This window comes from Rissa tridactyla, chromosome Z (genome assembly GCF_028500815.1).
Source record: "Rissa tridactyla isolate bRisTri1 chromosome Z, bRisTri1.patW.cur.20221130, whole genome shotgun sequence".
In the NCBI taxonomy this organism is placed as follows: Eukaryota; Metazoa; Chordata; class Aves; order Charadriiformes; family Laridae; genus Rissa; species Rissa tridactyla.
Genome location: NC_071497.1, coordinates 19,559,212 through 19,585,080, shown reverse-complemented (window position 1 = coordinate 19,585,080; position 25,869 = coordinate 19,559,212). Strand labels below are relative to the sequence as shown.

The following is a 25,869-nucleotide window of genomic DNA, read 5'->3' as shown; positions in this document are numbered from 1 at the left end:
TGGCCCTGGGGCCAGTCCGGGCAGGACAAGATGTTAAAAATGTGCTCTACACTGCAGCCGGGGAGAACGGCCCTACCTGGAGCCTCTGGCAGAAAGCACCAGGGGAGACTCGAGGTCGACCCCTAGGGTTTTGGAGTCGTGGATACAGAGGATCCGAAGCCCGCTACACTCCAACAGAAAAAGAGATATTGGCAGCATATGAAGGGGTTCGAGCTGCTTCGGAAGTAGTTGGTACAGAAGCACAGCTCCTCTTAGCACCTCGACTGCCGGTGCTGGGTTGGATGTTCAAAGAAAGGGTCCCCACCACACATCATGCAACCGATGCTACATGGAGTAAGTGGATTGCACTGATCATGCAGCGAACTCGAATGGGAAACCCCAGTCGCCCAGGAATTCTGGAAGTGATCATGGACTGGCCAGAAGGCAAGGATTTCGGAATGTCACCAGAGGAGGAGGTGACGCGTGCAGAAGAGGCCCCACCATATAATAAACTGCCAGAAAATGAGAAGAAATATGCCCTGTTCACTGATGGGTCCTGCCGTATTGTGGGAAAGCATCGAAAGTGGAAGGCTGCTGTGTGGAGTCCTACACGACGGGTTGCAGAAGCCAGTGAGGGACAGGGTGAATCGAGCCAGTTTGCAGAGGTGAAGGCTATTCAGCTGGCTTTGGACATTGCTGAGCGAGAAAAATGGCCAGTACTTTATCTCTACACTGACTCATGGATGGTGGCAAATGCTCTGTGGGGGTGGTTACAGCAGTGGAAGCAGGGCAACTGGCAGCGCAGAGGCAAACCCATCTGGGCTGCTGACCTATGGCAAGATATTGCTGCCCGGATAGAGAATCTGGTTGTGAAAGTACGCCATGTAGATGCCCACGTACCAAAGAATCGGGCCACGGAGGAACATCAGAACAACCAGCAGGTGGATCGGGCCGCTAGGATTGAAGTGGCTCAGGTGGATCTGGACTGGCAACATAAGGGTGAACTATTCATAGCTCGGTGGGCCCATGACTCCTCAGGCCATCAAGGGAGAGATGCGACATATAGATGGGCTCGTGACCGAGGGGTGGACTTGACCATGGACACTATTGCACAGGTCATCCATGAATGTGAGACATGCGCTGCGATCAAACAAGCCAAGCGTTTGAAGCCTCTTTGGTATGGAGGGCGATGGCTGAAATACAAATATGGGGAGGCCTGGCAGATTGATTATATCACGCTGCCACAAACCCGTCAAGGCAAGCGCTATGTGCTCACAATGGTGGAAGCAACCACTGGATGGCTGGAAACATACCCTGTGCCCCATGCCACTGCCCGGAACACTATCCTGGGCCTTGAAAAGCAAGTCCTGTGGCGACATGGTACCCCAGAGAGAATTGAGTCGGACAATGGGACTCATTTCCGAAACAGCCTCATAGACACCTGGGCCAAAGAGCATGGTATCGAGTGGGTGTATCACATCCCCTATCACGCCCCAGCCTCTGGGAAGATAGAACGATACAATGGACTGTTAAAAACTACACTGAGAGCAATGGGTGGTGGGACTTTCAAACACTGGGATACGCATTTAGCAAAAGCTACCTGGTTAGTTAACACCAGGGGATCTAACAATCGGGCTGGCCCTGCCCAATCAAAACTTCCACGTACTGTAGAAGGGGATAAAGTCCCCGTAGTGCACATGAAGAATATGCTAGGGAAGACAGTCTGGGTTAGTCCTGCCTCAGGCAAAGGCAAACCCATCCGCGGGATTGCTTTTGCCCAAGGACCTGGGTGCACTTGGTGGGTGATGCGGCAGGATGGGGAAGTCTGATGTGTACCTCATGGAGATCTGATTTTGGGCGAGAATAGCCAATGAATCAGATTGTGTGCTGTTAATTGCTAAGTAACACTGTCACTGTATGTCCTCATTGCTATAATTGCTATTAGTTGTACTACAAGTAAGGCACAGGGATGATGGGATAAGAACTGATCTCAGCAGCCGGCGCCCAGCAGTTTCCTCAAGATCTACATCTTCAGCCCACGGACTGCGTGCATGAGCCACACCAGGTGCACCAGTCACAAGCTCCGAAAAATACAGCATGCAACAGACCAGCACCACCCAGCATCTCACCTGCCCTGAGAGACTGTTCTAACAGATGGAGCCCAAAGCCGTGGATTAAAAGAACTCAACGGACACTTTGGAGGGATGACCCATAAACTAAGGGCATTATATGTGTGTGTATATATATATATATAACAGGGGAAAGTGGTGGCAATTCATTGGAACCTGCTGGGCATGGCATAGATGGTATGGAATAAGGGGTGGATAATGTCCTGGTTCTGGTGGGGATAGGGTTAACTTTTCCTGGTATTCCATGCCATGTGAGCCACGCCCACCCTGAGCTGCCGGGGGAGGGGGCAGGAAGTTGCTGCTTAAAAGCGGGCTGGGGCGGCCTGGGTCCAGCCGGCGAGCGGCGAGCGGCGGGGGAGCGGCGGTTCCGTAATCACGTTTGTATATTCCCCTATCCGTGTTGTTGTTGTTTGCCTGTTCCCTTTGCTGTTCTGTTAAACTGCCTTTGTCTCAACCCAAGAGTCTTGCCTTTTCTTACGATTCTTCCTGTGTTTGGAAGGCACGAGCGAGCGGCACGTGGTTCTTTGTTGCCATCTGAGGCTAAACCACGACAGTGACAGACATAATTAATTCTGTTTTCCTAGATAACAAAACAACTAAATATACTAACCTATGCAATATATACTACCAAATGCTGTATACAGTATACAATCTCCAAGATCGGGATAGTTGTCTTCTACCTTCCTCACAACACAATTTGACTACTCCCTTTGCATAACAGGAAGAATCGGACTAGAACACAAGAACAAGTAGTGCACTATGTAGGCAAGGGCTACTGGATCTAGCTTTGTCTGAGACGGAATACACGGAGACAACATGCCAACGCGCAGTGCAATGTGCAACTGTGACCTACGGCACATGCACCACACATTCAGAAGCTTCTGTATCATGTTTAATTTGGTCTTTCTGCTTATGCACAGGAGAACAGGACCTCTTAGTATCTCAAAATACAGAATCATGTTACCATGACAAATATGTCAGCTCACTAGATCCAGCTGCAGATGAGAGCCGGAGCAATTCTTTTCTAGTACTAGTTAAGCCAAGTCATGTTATTCTGCAATTGCTACTGCCTAAGGGCATACAGGGAGCCAGTTACAGTGACTCACTGATGTACACGAAGTTGATTCTGTGTCCTAACCTTAAGGCTCTGATTATGCCCTGCTTATTTTCTTGAAAGATTTCTAGCTTGTTCTGAAGTGGTATAAAGTAAGCTAAAACTATTATTTAGGGTAATCATTGTAAGAAAATAACATCATCATGCAAATTAGGAAAGAGTTCTAACACCTAAGTTACTGCAGATTCACTGCTGCCTCAAAGGCAATAACATTTTCATGTTGCGTTAAGTAGATGGTTACTTTCACTCCCGGTAAAGGAAATGTAGGAGAATACAAGCAAGCAAAACTACATCTTCTACTTCTTCAATTTCCTAAAGCCTAAATTCTCACACAGCTTCTTAAAAAAATCTGTTCTGAGATTTTTCTGTTGTTAAAAAGACGTCATGTAGTGAATCCACAAGTAATCGTATCTTTTGCTAGTTAACAGAACTATACCTGAAACTGTGTGGGAGTACAGAGGAACTGCCAGTACTTCTCCAAGTACATTAAGGACTAAGCCTGTAAAGCTTAGGTAATAACTACAGAGAACATTCAAAGACCCTTGAGGCATTAAAAAGAAAGTGAAATGGCAGACATAGTCAGTTTCAGCAACTGTATCAGATGGCTTTTGGGGTAAGGGGAGGAGTTTGGGTGAAAGACTGTAGTGCACAATCAGCAGCTGCTCGTCTAGGATCTTTTTCTACCAAGAAAGATTGCTTTACGGAGCACATTATCATGATATCTGAAAAACTTCAATTTGTGAATTAACATCAACTGCCAAATCAAGTGACAATTAGCTATTTCCTATTAATTAAAATTGCACAAACCCTACAAAATCATATTCTGATACGCAAGCAAGAGTGTTTTTAGCTTGATTCAATGTGCCAAGAAAACAAGTTAAGCCTACAAACTGAAGAAGTTTAAAAAAGTCGGAAAGAAAAATTTCGATCTTTTTACTTAAACTGGTTTTAAGAAAAATAATTCCACGTTCCATTCAGTCTTCAAGAGTTCAGCATCTCTGGCAGAACGACCCCAGCTAAAATATATAACTATGAACATGCTGTAATTAAACATCAGATGAGTGCTTTGCTAGGTAGGGTCTTAAATGCATGATCATTCAGACATCAGATGTGGAGCATTTAATTTATTTATCTTTAAGAGAATGATTTCCCCCTATGATTGCAAAAAAGAGAATTCTAAGTAAAAAAAAAAAGTACAACATGAATCCAAGTATTCAGTTATGAATGACTGTTACACATGTAAGAAAAATTACCTTTAAAAAAAACCTAGCCAACTGACAGATGAAGCTCCTATTTTTTCCAGTCTAGAACGAATAAAGTCAAACTGCTCTTATCAGTATGCCCAAATTATGAAACAAGATTAACATCTCTGATTATGGGATTTTCTACTATATTACAAGCAAATACTTCATCTAATTGGTATTTTTTTATAAGCATACATAATGGTTAGTACATGATTGCTCTCCATAGCATCAAATTACTTAAATTAATGAAATCTTCTGGGAGAATTTAAACTTGCAGATACTAGGTATTGTAGCTTTTCATTTTTAATGCAAGTACTCTAATTAGTTTCCCTTATTTGACAGTTGAATACCTTCAAGCAATAAGGTGGAAACTTTGGCAGTAGAAAAAACTTTTAATATAGAACTGAAAGTTGTATTCAGCTAAACTTCCTCAGAATTTTCCTCAACGCTTCTGCTGATTCTCACATACAATAAACTAATGCAAGAGGTTTCATTCAGCCTGACAGCATCTGTGTCACCTCAAACCAGGACACACTGAAAGGACAATGCTGTATTTTGGCTAAGTTCATAACCAAACAGAAGTTAAGGCATGTACACTGGATGGGAGACTCATGCTAATGTAATATCTACAATTATGTAGATATGTATACAATATAGTATTGTATACATATATTGTACATATACAGTATTGTACATATAGTACAATTATGTAGATATGTATACAATGTAATGTAATATCTACAATTTCCTGACTGTAGAAACCTGATATGTTGTATTGTAAACACATTTACTTCAAAAGCCCAGAATCTTGTCTGATTTTTTCTCCCACTAGCATCAAGAGGAGTGGAATCATTCTATCATGTGGAATATCATATGTAATGCTGAAGCAAATTTCCATATGCAACTTTTTTTCTACAACATTTTTCTGCTAGCAACCCATAAAAATAACATAGTACATGTGACAGGTTGGAGAACAGATCAGAAGCTATAAAGCTGGAATCATGTTGTTATAAATACCATTCCATAGCAGGGCAGAAAACGTTTATAAACTGACGTACATTTGGAAATGGGACAGCTGTAAACCAACGATCAGCAAAAACAGTCAGTAAGGTGATATTGAACTACTGTGTGGCTGGTAACAATCCTCTACCAAGATCTGAGGGAAATGACAAACTGTCTCCTACTCTGGTTTTGGTTTAGGCATCTAAAAACACATCCCTAAGGTTTTAAAGAAATGCCCTAATGGATTTCAGGACCAACAGCTTAAGCATCTACTGTGTATCTAAGTATCTTTGAAATTCAGCTGACATTGTACATAAGGATGCCTCTTTCCCTCCTCCCCCAAACACTTAAATGCTGGTGTTTCCTAATTTGACAAATACTGAAACTTTGACCTAAATAACGGCATGCATAATAACAAAACAACCATCAGTGATACTAAGCACATGTAATTCACACTAACAGACAAAAGGTAACATCTTGAGAAATCTTGTAAAGCAGTTGTGAAAATCAGTCTGTATGGTTCATTTATGAACTACGGCAACTATGGATCTAAATAGAGAGAGACATAAGACAACAAAGAGAAAGCTTGGAAGATGAAAGAGATGCAAGTATGGGAGCAGGAAAGATCAGAGACACTTTGGGTTAAAAAAAAAACCAAACAAACAAAAACCAAACAAATAATGGGAAGGAACAAAGAAAGTAAGCAAAGAACCGGAAGAGAAAGTCATCTTGGTCACCAGCTAAGGAAGTGATGTTCCCCCAGGAACACAAGGCAGTAAGGAAGAACTTGTTTGCTGTGTTATACCAAATGACTTAACCAGTCAGATCTTTTTAGTGTGGAAATGTCTACCAAAAAAAAAGATTCCAGGACTGAAAAGAAAATACAGTCTCTCTATTACACTGCTACTACTTGTTCGTAGGTGCAATCAAATAAAACATTACCCTTAGTCTGGCTGTAATACATAAAATGACAGTGATGTCGCTTCCCTAGCAACTCTTAAGAAAGATAAAACTGTTTTAATTCTAAAGGCAAGAACAAAAAAAAGTTTCCTTAAAAAGATCTGACTGTACTGAAACAGTAAATGATTAATTTTACACATTTACAAAAGAATTCACTGGTTCTGTGGTTACGTGAAATAAAAGCTCCCAAACCCAAAAGTAATTTAGGGAGGAGATATCGCTTTATTCGACGTCGGGTGCTAGGGGGAAAACCCACAAATCTAGCACATCTTACCAGGGATATTCACTCATTATTTATACACAAAATATTCTCATAATTCCACCTACCTAATACATAACTCCACCTAGACTTACATATTCATTAGGATGACCGAATAGCCTTTTTCCACATGCGTATTAAGTTTTGCTGTGTCAGCAAAACACTTCTGCGCAAGTGTGAGCTTCTTGGCGGTCATTTGGGTAAGGAGACCCTTCCTCACATTATCCTTTCAAGGTATTGAGCCATCTCAGGACAGTAAGAGTTTACTGTAAGTTTGCCAACTTCTTGAGGATAATAAGCATGTTCCTTGAAGTAGCCACAGCTCGGTCCTAATTGGTACAGGGGTACCTACTTGACACATAAAAGAACCTTGAAGTGATTAACTACATCTTGTTCTCCCATCCTTGGTGATTAGCTACTTCTGGCTGTCTCCTCATTATCACTATCTGTAACATCAGCTTAGTGACTAACTATTTTCTCACACAGTAAGAAGGTCAGTAATTAGCTATTTTCTTACACAGTAAGAAGGTTAGTAGGAAACAATCAACATTTTAGTTAGTGTATGGTTATAAACAAAGCAGAGGCCTGTCTTTGGTAACACTGTAGACTTTTGAAGTAAGTTTCAGAAAATTTCTGAAAAGAAAGCATTCTCTTCTAAGCTTTGCTTGCCCAAACTATCCACATTATCAAAGTCCCCTTTACCTTGGATACTTCTGGGTTTGCTGGCATTATCAAAGTCACAGACTTTCTCCCATTTATCTCTCACTGCTTCAGGCGTCATTGGCTGATTCTTTCCTCTGACAATAGCACCCAAGGATCGCTCCCAGCGTACTGACAGAAAACATAAGCCAGAGAGTTCAAGTAACAAACAAAGGAAATTTAAGTTTCTTTAGATCACTTCCATCTAGGCCACTACCTTCAAGATGGTACAAGAAAGGAAGGGTTATAAGTATTCCAATAGAATTCACCAGCATAACTTCAAGCTGGACTAAAAGGGCTCACTCCTTTTAAATAACATTTAGAAAAGGAATGGCAAGTGGCTTTAATGAAGTTTAAAACCGAACAGACTGATTTCTCTCTGAAAATATTACAACAGTTTCAGAAGGATTCTGTCTAGTAAGAAGTTGCAGCTAGTATATATCTACAGACATTTTCTTCTGACATGATTTTGCCTACTAAAGTTTAGGAATCTTCTGGAAGCCTTGGAAAAATATAGGGGAAATGCGAAAATCACTTTTTAACTATGAAAGAGTGTTAATACCAGTAGCCAGCATCTCCAAATGGTTCCTGAAGTTGTAATTCAATACCGTAACTTGAAAGACACTGGTAAGGCAAATACGGAATCAGTTCTGGAAGGACACAGACTTCCTGGATTGCAACTAATCCTTAATCTGTCATGTTGGTTTTGCTCTTAATTAACAATTAGCAATGAATAAGGCCATATTGGTACCTCATTAACAACCTGTTTTCATTTCAAAGATTTCAACAGTAGCCATTATAATGACGAAAAATGGTATTTTCTTTTGAGCAGAGAAGAGAAGGCACCAATTTTCGGTTCTATTAATAGTCAGCCTCCGTGTGGAGGGCAGCAAGAGGTTTTACGCTGCTGTCTCAATTTGTTTAATCTGTTTAATACACTACCTGGCAAAAGCTATTCCAGTGCCACCAGAACATCTACACTTAGAAATGTACAAAATCTTTATTAAGTGGGCAAAAAAATGTTTTGGAAGAAGGAGGAACCACTTCTTGAATTAATGGCCCTACTTCCAACCCACTGGTGATATTCAAGTAGGCTGAAAAGTCCTTTGAACATATTTAGGAAAAAAGTTAAGACATTTCACACACCGAAATAAGCTTTCCACCTTGTAAGCCCTCAGTATTGTCTGCGAGTTTTCTTTACATTCATATTTAAACTAATTATTGTATTCACTCAATGAAAATACTTAGCTCGCATAGCTACCAGTTATTAAAAAGGCTAATTGCCTCAACATGACAATGCATATCACTAGTATTTTTATAAAAGTATAAGTAATGGTGGAAAGCAACTAAAAAGCAGCCTGTTTACCAGCACATCCTAATTTTATACCATGAAAAATTGAAGTTATCAAGAAAAGGCAACAACGTATACGTAGCACCAAAAGTGGAGGTTGTTCTTTACTTCAATCATACCCTCAGGATCCAAGAGTTATGGTTACCTAGGCAGAATTTCAGTTACTATTAGTCAGCTCAAAAGCTTAACAAAGCACTTACCTAAGTTACCACTTTCCCAGATACTTAGTGAAATTTGTGACTTTTACTTAAAATAAGCAGCCTCCTCAGAACCCTAGGCTTTTGCTAATCTTCGCTCCCCAAATAAAAACATCTTCAGCAGAGGTTAACTGCAAAGACGATTTCCACACTTTTATTGTCATTTCAAAACACAAAATTAATTCGGCAACACAAAGTACTTACATTTTCCAATCCATCCAGCTCCCACCTGCCCAGAGAAGAGAAAATCATCAGCTTACCACACATTACAAAGCAAAGTTTTGGTAATACAGAGAAATAAAACTATACTTCAGAACAAACTCAACGTCATAAAAATTTCTGAACTACTGCTGATTGTATTTAACAGTTTAGTTAAGCACTGGAATGTGAGCAACATGAACTTCAAGAACAAGATAACAGCTTCCACCCAATTTAGGAGCTAGCAGTTTGATGACAACAGCTATAACGTATTCCATGACTAAGTAATTCATCCTTCCTGCAAGTTGGTTTCTGTGTTTGAATGATTTAGAAAGCAAAAACTTCTTTTGAAGTAGTTGCTTTGTTACCTTTTCAAACTTATAAGGGTACAATAAGAATTGCAACAATTAAATTAGTATCATTTGAGCACACACCAGAATTTCAAAAGGTTGTTACTGCCTGATGTACTTGTCATATAAAGCACAACAGGGTCAACAGTTCTTCTATGCTGAGTATGTAAATTTCACATGATAACTCGGTTTCAGCAAAAAGGTTAAGACCAGACAGGCTAAAGCAAATGACTGATTTTTGGGGAAGGGCAAAGGGAGGGAAAGAGGAGGACGAAAGGGAAAATAATAACGTTACCTCAAACAGACTGCCGTTCTCCGCACAGCTCTCGTGGCAAAGCCAAACAACCAAGGGAGCAACATACTCCGGTTTGAAAGCATCAATCAGATCTAGAACAAATTGGAGGGGAAATCATAAAATAGAAACACTGTATGATTACAACAAATTATTCTTACTCTAACACCTGATGAACACCAGAGCCAGGTAGAATTTAACCAATAGCATTCTGCCATGAAAAGAAAGGACAAATGAAATAAAATATTTGAAGAGAACAATTCATGAGACACATGTATGCCTTCACACCCAATGACACTGGCTCTCAGGCAGACAGATGAAAGACTTTCTAAATGTTGGGAACAAAGTAACATGCAGAATGCAAAGCCAGGTGCCTTCCTAAATTTCGATCTGACAGGCAGCCTGGAACAAGGACAAGCCAGCTAGACATAACCCTGACGAAGATGTATCTGGGCTATTTCCCTTTTAATTTGCTAGTCAGTTATAAAGAAAAGAAAATATGGTAAGAATTTAATCTGCTAAATATTTGAGAAAAATCCCATTTGGAATGCTGGTATTTCCAAATAATATATTTGGAATTATCAGGCCTGCTAAATTTATATATTAATTGTATTTTGGCACATCATTGTAATCTGGCACAAGAGAAAAGTATCTGAAAATGGAGATATTGTCAAAGCAGGGTGTGGTTGTCCAGGCAGCTCTTAACACATTTTCTATTCACTATCTGGAAAGAAAAAATAACTTTGTTTTATTTCCTTTTTCAGTTTTTAGAATATTGTTCTTTCAACAGCAATAGATACATAGCTGTTTCTCAGCTGAAGTTCAGCAAACATTTTCAAGTACATGCTGACAGATGAAGAGCTGGGAAAGTTTAGCATTACAGGTAATTATGAAAAACCAGGTAAAGCTGTAGTAACAGAAGTTCCTTTTTAGAAATTACACAAAGGTAAAAGGAAACTGAACTCCACTTAACGTGCCATGTTATAAGCGCATAACAAAAGCCTTTTCTAAAGTATTCCATTTTATGCCACGCACCATAGTCTCAAAAATTAGCACTATAGCTAATTTTAGCTAGCATTATCACTAATGCTATTAATCTACCATTAAATGAATTAAGAAATAGGTGGTAGAAGTTTAAAAAACCACACACAAAAAATGCAAACTACATTTAGAGTTATAGCAAGAACAACCGTAAGTGGGCCAAGTTGAACATACATAACTGTGGCAATGGTAAAGCATAGGTGCTTGCAGACATGTAAAGGTGAACAGGAAAGTACTGAGTAAGATAACAAAGATAATTTGATCAGACATATGAAAATGTTTTTAAAGTTCTGTTGTCTACACCTTTGAGGAGTATTAGAAAACCTGGACAGGGAGGGAGGGAGAAAGGTAAGAAATAAATGATCACAGATGTAACTATCTTCTAGGCAGACCAAAGGATCTTACTCTTACTAAAATGACTAAGAAAGAAAATTAGGAGGTGGTTTTATCACTGTATGTAAATATCTTCAGGACATTCCAGCTTCTGAACTCCACTGTACACTTCAGGAACTCATCACTGCAAACTTAATGTATTCGACTCTTCTGTCAGTAAACGCAATAAATCCCTGGAACCTACAACCTATAGAGGTGCTAGATGTCATGATCACTTGGATTATTTCAACCTAAAACAGGATACTTTACACAGAACTTAATTAGTCAAACAAAATCATGCATTTGATCCATGCATGCGTGCATGTATAAAATATATTACTCTTCAACACCTTGTATATCAGCCTGAAAAATGTAGTGACTCCCTTGGCTTTGAAATCTGCCTATTACTAGGGAGAAGAGTGGGAGGGAAGTGAAACAGGCTGAGTCTAAAAGATTTTCTGAGAGCAATTTCCTTTTACAGACTTTTTTTTTTTTTCCCAAATTCTTTTTGTTTCTTCTGGTCATTTGCCAGAGTAATTAGTTATTCTATTTATCCTAAATTTACACTTTACACACAGCTGTCTCCTACAATGTTCTTTATACTGACTTCCCAATGCAGTGCTCTGTTAAAACCTGTTCAAGCATTCAAAGATTAGTAACTATGCAATGAAGAAAATCATAATATATTAGGCAACTCAGTTAATTATCATCTCCTGTTGATCATGGAACAAAGAAGTACACACATGACACGTTATGCAAAATACAGTATTTTACAATTAGACAATATTATAATAAGTGCAGACATTTTATGCACATACCCAATTCCACATCTGATGAAACAAATAAGCCCTTCCGCTACCATAGAAGGATCTTGGAAGAGACTATAACTAACGAGCCTTGCCACACAAAATTGCTTTTGTGAGTTAGAAAAATCAGTTATTATCTTGTGGCAGAAAATAAAGAATTCCTTACAACAGACAAAGTAAGTAAGTTGACACTTCAAAGACAAAAAAAGACAGTAGGAATAATGAATTAGCACTGTATGAAGTGTAAAAGATTTGCATTTTCTAAGAGATAAGAAAGCTAGCTGTGCTTCAATTCACTGAAAAATATCAGTACATGTGGACCCTGAATGATTCACCTTGTGGCATGACAGTCTGGGTCAGTCTGGATCCAGCAGTAGGAGCAATTGTGTTGCAGTGGATGTTGTATTTCCGGCCTTCAATTGCAATTGTGTTTGAAAGACCCAAAAGGCCAAGTTTTGCAGCACTGTAGTTTGCCTGACCAAAATTTCCGTATATTCCAGCAGCTGAGGAAGTCATAATTATTCTTAGGGGATAGGAGAGAGAAAACAAACAAACAAACAATGATTTCTTCAAGTTAGTTAATTCTACATAACAGCATTTTCCAGCTTTGGCATTACATTCTCCATATTCCACAAAAGAAATGTACGCAAAGAAGAAAAGTTTATTTGTCGGTTTTGCTAATGAACAGCTGCCTTTTTTATGTTTGATTGATAGCAAACATCTGATAAATCCTGAAGCATTCTCACAGTAGCAGAAAACCAACAAACTCATGAGCCTTGTTGTGTTATACTGCAACACTAGAACAGCCATACTCTGACAATGAGGTACAATATAGAGAAAAGTATTTTCTCTTCTTTCAGTTCTAACTGCACTTCAAGTGGCATTATTCTTATAACTAACAAATAGCTTAAGTGGTCAGAAGAAAATTATTTTCTTGAAAATTACTTCACCTTTCTATCTACCTGGTAATATGTGAAGATGCATGCTTACAGAATTTACATTCAAAGAATCCTAATGTTCCTTAAACATACAAAGGAAGTAGATAGCAAAGTCTTGCCCTTTGCTCTCCCCTAACTTTATTGCTGTGGAAATGACTGAACTGCTCACAAGAAAGCTCTAAAACTTCTTGAGGCAAGACAACATTGTGCTGCACGTCTTCTCATAAATTGGAATTCGAAAGAAAAGGGTCTACACCTTCACTTTTAAAAGAAGCCTTATCAGAATCTGTTCCAATCTACTGTAAACACACTGCATAGCTGAGATCAAAATCTATTTCATTATTTGTCTCACTGGCAATAAACCACTGTTTTTAATCTAAATAAAGAGATGTGTCACAAGTACTGGTTCAATATGATCAAGATGAAAAAAGCTACAAAATCTATGCAATTTGTGCATTTTGCAGATGGCACAAGTCTATACATAAACTGCAGAAGCACTTGCTACCATTGTTATCTGAGCAAATACAGAAGAGGAGCCAAGGGAAGCGTTTTCCTAAATGGATGCAACTCAGACTCTAGCTGTGTATTCTGCCTGCTGATCTCTTTCCTTATAGTTCAGTTCCCTGGATGAGAATGAATGTCAGTTTGGTCACAAATGACAAAGAAGCTAATATAGCTTTCAACATGTGGGTATGGTTGTTAAGATTAATACAATCACATCAGTGTTTTGACAGGGAAGAACAACAAAAGTGAAAAAACTTAAAGGTCTGGATTCCCCGCACTCTTTCAGCTAACAGTAACACATGCCAAAATAGATTAAGAACACTCCCACAACTTCTAAGACACCTGTCCAAAGCAGAAAAAAAAAAAACAAAAAAAACCCAAAGAACAGTCCAAGACCCACACAGAGAACTGCATGTACCTGTCACTTGAGTACAAAGGCGCAGCAGAAGAATTCCTTGGATTTGTAGTAATATGCAATTAACAAACCTTTTTAACCAGCCCTCATGAAAAGAAACGGTATTTCTATAACCCTACAGCTCCTGACTGGGATATTTGCATCTACATGGAAAAAAAACCTTTAAACATTTGGTTGGGGAAGCAGAGGCGGGGCAGAACTGAAAGGATAAGGGCTTACACATTTGGACTGATTTTGTTCCCTCCCAGTGACAGTGAAAGAGAAGGACAAAAAACTCCTCCTTCACTGTCAGGGAATGTATCAGTCTGTTATATCCCACTGAAAAAGAAAAAAAAAAGACAAATTTTTACCTGCCAAATTTCTGATTTTTCATATGATCCCATGCAGCTCGGGTGACCAGGAACGATCCCCTCAAATGAATTCTGTGAATTATATCTAGGGACAAATTAATGTTGGTTTAATATCTCAAGGATTTAATCTCCCAACTTGCAATACACGTTTGTTTCTTCTTCATGACAAAAATTGTACTCTCTTAACACTCACAAACTGTTACTAAAGAAGTGGTGGCCTTTTCTTTTTTATAGATCATTTTGAACTGCTTGCCTGAACATACACTGATCACCTCTCCTACCTCTTGGATGTGGCCCTTCTGTATAGAATTCACAAGCACTCAAAATTCCTGCACTTAAGCACAGTCAAACAAGAACTACAGAAGCTAGATCATCTTTGCAAAAGTCTGCTCAACTGGCTTATCACCACCTGCCATCCCGCTGAAGGTTCCGCCTGTTCTTCTGTCCCTTGGCACATCAGCTTTCTTTCCTCTGTTGTTAGTTCTGGGTCTTTTAAGCCTGTTTAGTATTCAGCCAGTCAGTGCTGGCACTAGGAATGTGTTCTGCTCACAAAAACTATTGTGTGTTTCACATGGCTCTTTTTTTGTATTCCACTCGGCAACTAGGAGTGGCAGCTAGAGCCTTATTTCCCCTTTGGAAATACATACGCCTACCATGCGTTGCAGCACAGACCCGGTTTGCAAGCTAAATACAAGGCAGCTGAACACAAGCAGCTTAGCACTCAGCTTTCAGGGCAAAAGGTAATTCTCTGATCTGGCATAGGGAGCCTTCCCCCCCCTTCTCTTCCTCCTCGTGCCAATGGGAGGGATGTACCTTTCATCTTTGACACAGGAAGTATACTTTAAAGTTTATCAACTTACCCCAATCGTCATCACTTATCCGAACAAATGAACGGTCTCTTAGGATCCTAAAATGCATCATTAAGAGAACAAAAGCAAAAAAAAAAAAAAAAAAAAAAAGAAGATGAACAGTTGTTTACACAAAACTGACAGCCCACAACCAAACAGGAAAAACCCTTCAGGTTTACTCACCCAGCATTGTTTACAACAATATCTGGAAAAAAAAAAACAAACAACAAACAAACAAAGAAAAGAAACTAAGTGAAAATACCAATAAAATACAACTGTGGTTTTGTATTTTTCCCCCACTTCTAAAAAATATATATAGACAAGAACACTGCACACATACATCATATTACTATTCTATAGTTCCTTTTATCTAATAGTGGAACTCTGCCATTGGACAACAATTAAGACAAAGCAGAATACTTCAGTAAAACCTTGGCCTGCCAACGAAACAAAGCCTGACAGGGAGGTATAGCTGAGAAGTGATGGATACCTGTGAACACAATACCTGCAGATATAAAACTGCACAGTTTTGCAGCTTGCTTTGAATTCCCGAGTGCTCATGACTATGCAGTTTGTGCCACCATCTTTGTTGCAGTAAGCCCAAATAATAACTGGAAGAACCACAGAGCCACTAAAGCAACCTGGACCGTAACAATTTTTTGTCAAATATTTAATTTGGTTCCTGTTGGCTTTGATCATGTGTACTCTTAGCCATTTAACCCAGAGTTAAATATCACAAACAGTGGCAATCATATGGTATAGAGGAACATTACTTGCTAGATAAAATAGCTCAAGCTTTTTTCTTTTTTTTTTCATTTGTGTTAAAGAATTTTAAACTTCACATAGGCAAAAGAGATTCCAAACCAAGACGGAGCATCTCTGATTCTTCAGCAACACTATTTACCCTAATTCTATGCTATGCACCTAGTTATAATACTTGATTAACTCTGTGCTTTGAGATAAAAACTGTTAACCACTACTGAAGTACCAAAATTCTGAAGGACAGGAAAACAAGAATCATACATTGAGCTTTAAACTTCTGCTAAAGAGTACCAAAAAGACAGAATCTGCCCATTCGGATTTAAAGTAGAAAGCCCTTGATTTAGGTTTCACTGACTAAGGCCATCAAGGGTTGGTGAGTTCTACTGTACTTCATACCCTTGCTTTCAATTGCACTGTTTATAATGGCTCTGCACTTGCAAACAAGTTACAACAAGAATTAAGCAACTGTACCTATCCTCCCAAAAGCCTCAAGTGCTGTCTTGACAAGCTTTTCACCATCTTCCACAGAATCTGTAAGAAAAAAGTATGAATTTTTAAGTAAAATTAACTGGATACACTGCATTTCCAGGATATTAAGAACTAATTACATGGAGCTAAGAAAAATAAAATCGTGTACAACCCCAATATAAAATAAATTCAAATTCAGCCACATTTGCATGTGGCCTGAAGCAAATCCCACACAGTAAGTTAAAATGGCACAATGTTTGCCATTGCAAGAAAAACAAGAAGCAAAGCAAATAAGAATAATCCGTTCCCATTTTGCCTCTAACAACTGCAGATGATCAGTGTCTTAGTATTTCAATGTTAAGAAAGCACATGAATGAAAAGTGCATTACTAGACAAGTATTAAAAAAGCAATTTATGCACTTGCTTCTAGCTTCTGTCTCCCTACTCCACATTATATTACAACTATTCAATTTATATGGTATTGGCAAGCTGGCAGTAATCCTTTATTAAACATTGTCAACTTTTCGTACAACATGTCCACTATTCCTATAGATAAAGCGTTATACTAGTGTAGAAAAATAACATACCATAATTAGGTACTGCTTTCCCTCCTTTTGCTCTGATTTCATTGACAACTTTGTCTGCAGCTGAGGAGCTCTTGCCATATCCCTTGAAATCACCTCCAAGATCGTTCACTGTGGATCACAAAGAAATTTTTCATTGCTAACACTCAAACTTCATGGCATTTCTTTATCTCATTATCATGCTGGAAGTTATAAGGACTATGAATAAAACCTGCTGCATCTGGATCCTACTGAGAATCTCAGATGATTAGAGAAGAAAGTAAGTCACACTATTAATTTTTTAAAAATAACATGGGAATCAGAACTTTTCTTTTTTTTTTTTTTCTCTCCACCATGCATTCAACTTGCTTGCCCTGCCCAGGCTACCTCTCTCATTGTGTTATTGTAGTTCAGAGATTAAGATGAAGATTACACACCAATCGTAAGTGATTAATTCTGGTCTCTTGTCAAACTGCTACAGCTATTGCACGAACCATAGGCAAGACTGAGAAGACTCTGTTCCTGTTTAATAGAGTGGCTAGAACATTACCAGTATACTTCACTATAGAACAGACCAAGTGGTCTGAACAAAGGGTTGTTTCCAGGCTGCTCTCTGTACTGGGGCATGCATCATTAACGGTAGCTGCGCTGTATCATCACCACAGTTTGCTGCATTGCTGTGTATGTGCATGTCCCACAGTTTCACAGAATTCATCAGAGGAACAAAAACACCCCCAAAAAATCCATACACGCATAATACTTGGACAAAGAATCAAAAAATGGTAAGAAGTACATTTAAATGGGTGCAAAATGAAATTGTAAGAAAACCAGAACTGACTGTAGATTTACACACAACATTGGTATTTTGCTAAACAGTCTTCTGCTATAGTGAACTCCAGCTTTGTGCCTCCTACTTTAAGTCCTCAAGAAGCCAGCCATAGTGAAATACACAAAATAGGCAAGATATTCTTGCTGGTCTTGATGATGAACAGCAACTGTAAGTCTGATATATCGTCACAACAGGAAATAAACCCATATTGTGGCTCTTTTTTTTTTTTTTTTAACCTCTCCATGTAAAGAGGAACATAGCTTGGAGGACACATGACAAAAATCGTTCTCTATTACTCAGACCAAGAAAGTCTCATCTGGAATCCTGTATTTAACTTTGTGTGCAGCATTTCAACAGAAATGTAGAAACACTGCAGAAAGTCAGCATGACTAAATAAAAATGCCAAAGCCCAGAAGAAATGAACCATGAAAAGAATAGGAAAAAAACCACAAAACAACCCAACAACAAACCAAACCAAAATGAAGAGCCACCTAGCCTGAAGCAGGAAGAATTAAGACATGATGACACGATGATAAGCCCAAGTACCTTAACAGACTGATACAAAAAAGAAAGGAGACAAAATCTCCAAGCTAAATGGAACAATATCAAACAGTTCAAACATACAGCTAGCACAATTCAGGTGAGGCATTAGGGAAGATTTCCAAGTGTACTGAGAATACGCAACATGGGCAGACTGCTCAGTCTGCAACATCAAAGGTCTCGAACACAATGTTAAAGAAAAGCAAGTGACGAAGAGCACTAGGATTTCTAATCTGTCCTGGGAAAGAAGAGTGGACAATTTTGTGGTAAACATTTATAAAAAAACCATTCAGTTAGTCCTGTTAAGACACTACATCTCTCTATGGAAGACATACTTATATATGTTTATCCTTCACTTCAATAGTAATTCACTTTTAAAAGCTTAGTTAAATATTTGGGAAAATTTCCAGAGGCAGTAAAGCACCTTGGGCTGAGTTCAGGTACTAACGCAGCTGAAGCAAAAATGAGTATACAAGAAAGAACAGAGCTATTCTAGGCTTTGAAAATGATAAAATAACTCCACAAGTGTGATAGAGTAATTTAAAAAAAAAAAAAGGCAAAACAAAACAAGCCACCAAACCAACAGATAAAGAACATTATTTTAAGCTCAACCTTTACATCATACAATTTCCAGTGGAAAAACATCAAGAAGAAAAGAGCCAGAGACTGTAGCAGTTGTGACAGAGCACAGTTATAGTCTGAACCACAGAGAATTCCTCTAAGGCTATGAGTGTGTCATTATCAAGTAGTGCAGAGCAGCAGAAGCATCTGTAGAGTGAAACAGTTGGTGCTGAGGACCTGAAATCTCCAATACATGTTTTTTAAAAAAACAACAGCTCATTTCTTGCTGTAGTCTGGTGCCACAAACCAAACACACATTTGGAACAATTTAGGTACACTGCTAAATTCCATCTTCTAGTTTAGTTTTCAAAGGAACTCCACAATGCAAACAATAACATGCCACAATGCAAACAAAAATACAAATAGATACAAATCAGGAGAGATGCTTCAAAAGCATGACTTTAATCGAAACTAAAACAGTGAAACAGAAGAGCCCTCAGGTAGACTGAAAAGGAAGAAACAGTAGGGTCTGGACATAATACAGGTTGCAAGACAAAAACCAAAGCATTCCCTTCCTCCTGCTTTCAACTTTTTCTGATGAGAATCATGGAAGAGATGAAGCAGGACAAAAAAAGGCGGTAGCAGACAGACTTTGGGTGATAAGAAAAGGGAGATTTCCACTTGGGTTGCATTGGTCAGTCTAACCACACCAACAGCAACTCACTCAACAGAAGGTTGTACACAGAGAGAGATGTGGGACTGGACAGAAAAACCTCCCATGTTCGGACCCACTGGTGTCCCTCCATTAGAGAATTTGATCACTATTCTTACAACATACCTTCATTTCCATAACTTAAAAAAGGGAACTTTTTTTTAAAAAGACAAGATATGACTCTCATATCTACTTTAGTTTAAAAAATTCAAATCCATGCAAGTAACTTCAACTCTTTGAAGTCAGAATAATAAGAGCACAAGAGTAAGAAAAATAAATACAAGCAGGTAAAGGTAATTGCAAAGCACTACTGTAAGAAGAGGCGAAATGAGGTGCAGTTTCCAAAGAGAAGCAAGAAGTTTCCCTCACAGACAGTCGATTCTTAGCTTACTGATTTATCTACTGTGCAACAGGGCCATGAGATAAAGGAGTATTAGCTGTGGTCAGGCAATATAATACTTTTTCTTTCAGATCATTCTGGCAAGTCAGAACACCACTAACTAGACAGAGTCAATACAATTAAACATTTGGGTTGCTTTAGTGACCTAATTTTTGTTAAATAAGAACTTGAGATGAAGTATTCATGTTCCTAGTACAGAAGGTAAATATCAAAGGTGGCAACTACCAGAAATAAAATACCTAGCACTTTTTTTATCTACACAGACTTCTCATATTTAATCAATAAAGTAAAAACTAACAATATTTACTGAGATTGGGATTTTTATTAGAAAGCTACTAAAAATCAGTGAGCAAGTTCTTGTCATAATCTGTTTAAACGTTTAACTTTGAACTCATCAACAATATCCATACAAATTCATTCGTAGGCAGTCAAATGGCAATGCCAACTGACAGGGAGCACCCAAGAATGTAACTTAACCTTCAGAATTAGCTTGTGATATAGCATTTTGCAACACTAAACATTCCCTGAAGAAGGTTCAACCAAATGACTATGAAACTGTCACAAACCCTTTACTGAGAGTTATTTGACACTGCCATTGAGACCAGACGGCTCCTCTCATTGATGCACTGCAGAGAGAAACAATGCAGTGCACTTTCAGCACATTCTGTGTTTTCTGGGCACTAGTGATACTACATTGCATTCCAGTAACTTACTTTGTGGGAGAAGGTACTAGAAGACAACATATTTGCATATTCAAATGGTTATATCAGAAGTTTCTGAACAGCATTCATCTAAGACAACACTCTCTCTGGCGACAACCCACAGTAAAGATTGGGATGCATAGATGAAAGTCAAGTCCAGGAAACGATATGATTCAAATCGGCTTTCCAGCAAAGATAAGCTGTTGGACAAACTTGGGCAACTTGTTTCATAAGAAAATAAAGCTTAGAAGCAAAATTTAAATAGCAAAAGATAAGACAGAAAGCCATTAAATAACAAAGGTTATGGTCTAAAAGGGCATGGACTGTTCAATATGAGCTATGCGAAAAGGCAAAGGTTATTTTCTAGATCAAGTTAGTTAACACAAAACTTACCAACTACTGAAGCTCCTCTTTCGGCAAAAGCCAGAGCATATGCTCTGCCCAGTCCTAGTTTAAAAAAACAAAAGTAACAAGAGTCAGTTTGTCTCCTGGATCACAATTCAGAGAAAAAGCTACACAAAAATTAATTGCACAAAGAAAAATGCACCAAATCAACACAAACATCTTGAAGGTTCAACACAAAACATTATTTCCTCCAGGAGTTAAAAGTTTCATGTAAGTTCAAAACATAAAAGTAAACAAACAGATAAACTGTATACAAAACCTCCAGTCAGGAGAAAAAATAAAAATCCCGATGCTTACTCTTTGCTGTTGCACTCAACAGAATCATCAGGAAAGCTGTCTGCTGCTGAGTTTGTGCTTGTGATAGAAAAATACATTTGTAATGCAGAAAGTTTAATGTCTTGATGTAACTTCAAAGAAGGAGGGGACGTTTCAAGTTAATTGATTACATTTTAAGTGAACAGGGCACTTCCCTGGTTAAAGTTAGTCTTTAAGATTTAAAGAAGAAACTGAACAAAATTTAACCGTGACTGAAGATGTACTGACAAAACCCCTCCAATTATTTGGATACAAAGGAATCACTTAATATCACAGCTAACCAGATCCACCCATAGCTTACCTATCATAAGAGAAGACTGTCATTTTTGCCTCACACGCAAAAGCAAGACTCTTGCACCTTTACTCTAGCTTAGATTCTACGTGTGTTATACATTAGTTATTTGTTACAACAAATGATTTACAGAGATATTATCCACTGTACCAGTCAAAAGTTATTGATATCAATGATAACAATTTTTTTTTTTCATTCCAAAAGAAACTGAGATTTGAACGATCAAAAGATTATCGGTCAGAAAAAAGTTTCTCAGAGTGCAACAGTATCTCTTTGCCCCTCAACAAAACATTCAAAGCTAGCTCTCAAAAGTAAAAATGGGTAAAAAAAAGTCAGAACTGTTTAGATTGTTTTGCAACACACTAATCTCACACTAACAAATTGGAATTTTCCTTAACACTCCTATAAGCCTCTGCAATGGAGAGTATCACATGCAAGATGCACATACATCCACTGCCTGATGTAATCCAAGTACAAGAAAACTTTTTTTTTGTTTTGAAAAGCCACGGAACTGAGAAGTGCACAAAACACAGACCATGTTATATGTGGTGGTATTCTCAATTGGCAAGCAAGGACGGAATGCTTAAGAATCAAAACTAATCTTAAAAAAAAAAAATAGCTTGAATCATATAAACACTGACAATGCTTCATGACAGGCAGGAACAGTACTTCACAAGGGATTTGCCCAAAATGAAAAGAAACTACTGTATTTTTAGACACTGGGGTGTGTGAAAACAGGTCTCACTTTAAAACAAATTAATGATCCAGATGTTTTAAATAAATTCCCTGCTCTGGTCTTTTCAGCAGCATCCAATTCAAAAATCAGTGTTGACAAACAATGCTATCAGGAGTACAGTCTAACTACAGTGCTGTAAACAAAACAGAAGCAAAACAACAACTAATCTGAAGTTAACAGGGCTTCCCTTTATCTTGGCTTAAATTTAATCAACCACTTATCAAAAATCTATTGTGAAATACAACATCCAAGGACAGTTTTCTCTGTTAACAAACCATTTGTGAGCAGCCTAATACTAGAAGTATAAGAGTCAGTGTACCCACACTTATGACAAGCAATTTTTGCTCCATGCAGTGCCTTTTAGAAGCTCTGTTATTGCCAAAGTGCCTTGGTTTTGCTATTACCTAACGTCTTAACCTATTCTTCAGTGAGACGTGTTATATAGAGAAAAGCACAAAAAGAAAAAAGCTGAAAAAAGCAGTAAAAACTGAAAAGCACTATACAGAGGTCTGGCCTCAATTATTCTGAGATTTGTCACCTTCAGGTGACGTGAGTGGACTACCCAATGGTTTCCACAAAATCTCATATTCTTAGTCCTTCTCTGCAAGACCTGACATAATCTAGGCCCCCAAAATGACTCCTCTGGCTACGTGCAGCTCCACAAGAAAAGAGCAAACCTTCACTGTGGGAAGGCTGAACCTTCTTAGAGGATGGCAGAACAAGATCCTTTAGCAGCTTGTCACGGCCACAAACTGCCCCTCTCTCACCCACACTCACAGCCCATATCTTTGCCGGAAGTACCAGAGTAGGCAAAAGTCAAAGCATGCATTCAGAAGAAAAAAACAAACAAAAAGTGGGAAAAAAGAAAAACTAAAAACAACGAACCAACCCCACGCCACAACAACAAATACCAAAAAAACAAAAGTTTCCTGGCAAACCCAAGCATTCCACCGCGGAACCACCCCCCTTGGAAAGGCCAGGCCCGCAGCCCACCAAGAGCACAGGCCCAGCCCTGCTGCTGCTGAAAGAACTCTCTCCCCAGCCCTCCCTCCACCTCCCCGCTGCCTCCAGGCTGCCTCCCAGCCGCAGCCGCCCAGGGAAGGCAGCAGCACGTCGGAGGCCGCTTTCCGCAACGGCGCCGGGAACCCCTGCTGGAACACCGCTGTCTCAGACCGGGCAGGTTACGGGCGTCAGTTACTAGTTCCAAGGCAAACCTGGAAGGAATCAGGGCGCCAAAGCAGTACATGAAGCATTACTGACTGGCGTGAAGCAGCGTTACCCCTCCCGCGTATTTAAAGAACGCATTTGGCGGCAGTACCAAAGTGCTCGTTTTCAGCAGTACCGGGGCTCGGATCAAACCGCAGCCGCTCCAGAGCCCGGCGAGAGCCGCGGCCGTAACCCCTGTACAGCCTTGGCACCGACCCGGCGGCCCTGACGGGCGAGGGCCGGCACCTGACAGGGGCCGCCGTCGGGCCCGGCCTCCCCCACAGCCCCGCGCCTCCTTCCCTCCACCACACCTCTCCCTTTTGCGGGAGGACAAAAACAAAAAAAACCAAACCAACAAAATAACCCTTTTTTAAGGAGTGAAGCCCTCACAGGCTCCCCCGGCTGCCCACCGGAGGGCACGGGGGCACCTGTCAGGGTCGCCGACAGCAGCGGCGGCTGCAGGGTGCCCGCCTCACCCGACCTCCCGGATCCAGCCGCCTCCTCCGGGAGGCCGAAACCCCCCGCCACACCGCAGCCCAGGAGAGGAGGGGACGGCGCTGCTCACCTCCTCCGGCGCCGGTCACCAGCACCACCCGCCCGTCAAACCTCAGCCCCGCCGCCATGCCGCTCCGCTGCCCTGCGCTCGACTGCGCTGCCCGGCCGGCGCCGCCAGGGCAGGACAAGACAAGGCAGGGCAGCACCGCGCATGCGCCGCCACCGCCCACCGCCCCCTGGGGAACGTAGTCCGGGATGCAGCGGCGGCCACGGCGGCGCCCGGCTGAGGGGAGGGCGGAGCGCCGTCCCGGGGCGGGGGGAGGTGGTTGTTTTCAGGCTCCAGGCCAGCCCGCTCCCCGTGTATCCATATTTTTCCAGGCAGGCAGGGCGGGACGCTTGTGAAATACCGGGCTTTTAAGAGGCGATCCCGTCCGTCCTGCCCCACGGCGGGCACGCCATCGCAGGTGCCTGAGCGGCCGCGGCTGGGCAGGGCGGATTTCACGAACAGGCTGCCTGAATGTAGACATCACGCCTCTGTTTAAAGTTAATCTTTGCTTACTTCTTTTAGATTAATCTTTGTGCTGGGTTATTTTTTGCTTTGCTTGCTATTTCCCAATCCAAATCACCGCTTGCAGCCGTTGCTTCCCTGGTTGTGGGAGTTCTTTAGATTGAACAATTAATGTGAAATATACCACCTTTTTCACCCCCAGCAGTTGCCTCTCCCTGTGTGCAGGGCTGTCGCGGGTGTCAGTGCCCAGGGTTGGTACTAAGGGGCTGCAGGGGCCTCTGTGAGGATTGTCCAGGACTGCCCCGGGCCGGGGACAGCCATCTCCAACCCACCCACCACAGGGGCCGAGGTGGTGGTGTCTCTGTGAGAACGTTTTAATAAAGTGTAAGAAAACACTGCATGGCAGCGTGTGAGAGAAGAGTGAGAAAACTGTGAGAGGACCAACGCTGCAGACACCGAGGTTGGTGAAGAGGGTGGGGAGGAGGTGCTCCAGGTGCTGGAGCAGAGATTCCCCTGCAGACCTGAAGACCATGGTGGCGCAGTCTGTCCCCCTGCAGCCTGTGGAGGTCCATGATGGAGAAGACATCCCCCTGCAGCTTGTGGGGGTCCACAGTGGAGCACAGGTTTTCTGGCAGGAGCTGTGACCCTGCAGGGGACCCATGCTGAAGCAGCCTGTTCCTGAAGGACTGCACTCCATGGAGAAGACCCACACTGGAGTAGTTCTTGTAGAACTGCAGCCTGTGCGAAGGACCCCGTGGTGACGCAGGGGAACAGTGTGAGGAAGAAGGAGCCGCAGAGATGATTGTATTTTGCGGACCGAGCTGGTGGGTTAAGTAGGAATGAACATGCCTATTCATTATGTCATTGCAGGCATGGCATAGTGTGAGACGGTGTCATTCAGAATGTGTAACTGTCGGAGTTTCATAGGGCCACCGCTCTGTATCTCAGCAGTAGATCTAGTTAGGATTTCCCAGTATCACCCACTCAACTCAGGTGACAACAAAATTTATCTGAACCATGTACAGGGTTCTCATGGAGTTAGTCCTTCTTCCTTGCTCAAGTCCCCCAGCTGACTGAGAGCCTCAGGGAGCAGAGGATGGTGTAAGGAGCGCCCAGAATTCAGAGGAGCTGACTAGCTTATTTTGTTGGGGAAATCATCTACGTACTGCCTCCACACAGATGAAGTTTAATTCATGATTACAGAATCACAGAATGGTAGGTGTTGGAAGGGACCTCTGGAGATCATCTAGTCCAGCCCCCCTGCCAGAGCAGGCTCACCTAGAGCAGGTGGCACAGGAACGCGTCCAGGGGGTTTGGAATGTCTTCAG

At 40.7% G+C, this 25,869-nt stretch overlaps 1 protein-coding gene across 2 annotated transcripts in view; it reads right to left on the bottom strand.

The window, feature by feature from the left end:
- The window catches only part of HSD17B4 (hydroxysteroid 17-beta dehydrogenase 4), a 72,074-nt gene extending 47,839 nt beyond the window's left edge, over nucleotides 1-24,235 (bottom strand). Inside the window, exons 1-11 of one of the 2 annotated variants that reach the window (XM_054184918.1) lie at nucleotides 24,104-24,235; nucleotides 20,978-21,031; nucleotides 16,866-16,973; nucleotides 16,282-16,341; nucleotides 15,232-15,253; nucleotides 15,061-15,107; nucleotides 14,201-14,285; nucleotides 12,329-12,516; nucleotides 9,778-9,869; nucleotides 9,139-9,163; nucleotides 7,390-7,518 (exon numbers count right to left, since the gene is read on the bottom strand). In XM_054184918.1, coding sequence (XP_054040893.1) covers nucleotides 7,390-7,518; nucleotides 9,139-9,163; nucleotides 9,778-9,869; nucleotides 12,329-12,516; nucleotides 14,201-14,285; nucleotides 15,061-15,107; nucleotides 15,232-15,253; nucleotides 16,282-16,341; nucleotides 16,866-16,973; nucleotides 20,978-21,031; nucleotides 24,104-24,161 — 868 coding nt within the window. In that variant the 5' untranslated portion in view covers nucleotides 24,162-24,235. Of the gene's footprint in view, nucleotides 1-7,389; nucleotides 7,519-9,138; nucleotides 9,164-9,777; nucleotides 9,870-12,328; nucleotides 12,517-14,200; nucleotides 14,286-15,060; nucleotides 15,108-15,231; nucleotides 15,254-16,281; nucleotides 16,342-16,865; nucleotides 16,974-20,977; nucleotides 21,032-21,286; nucleotides 21,355-24,103 lie in introns of those variants that run through there. The other variant, XM_054184919.1, reaches the window with a different exon arrangement.
- Between the last annotated feature and the right edge of the window lie 1,634 nt (nucleotides 24,236-25,869).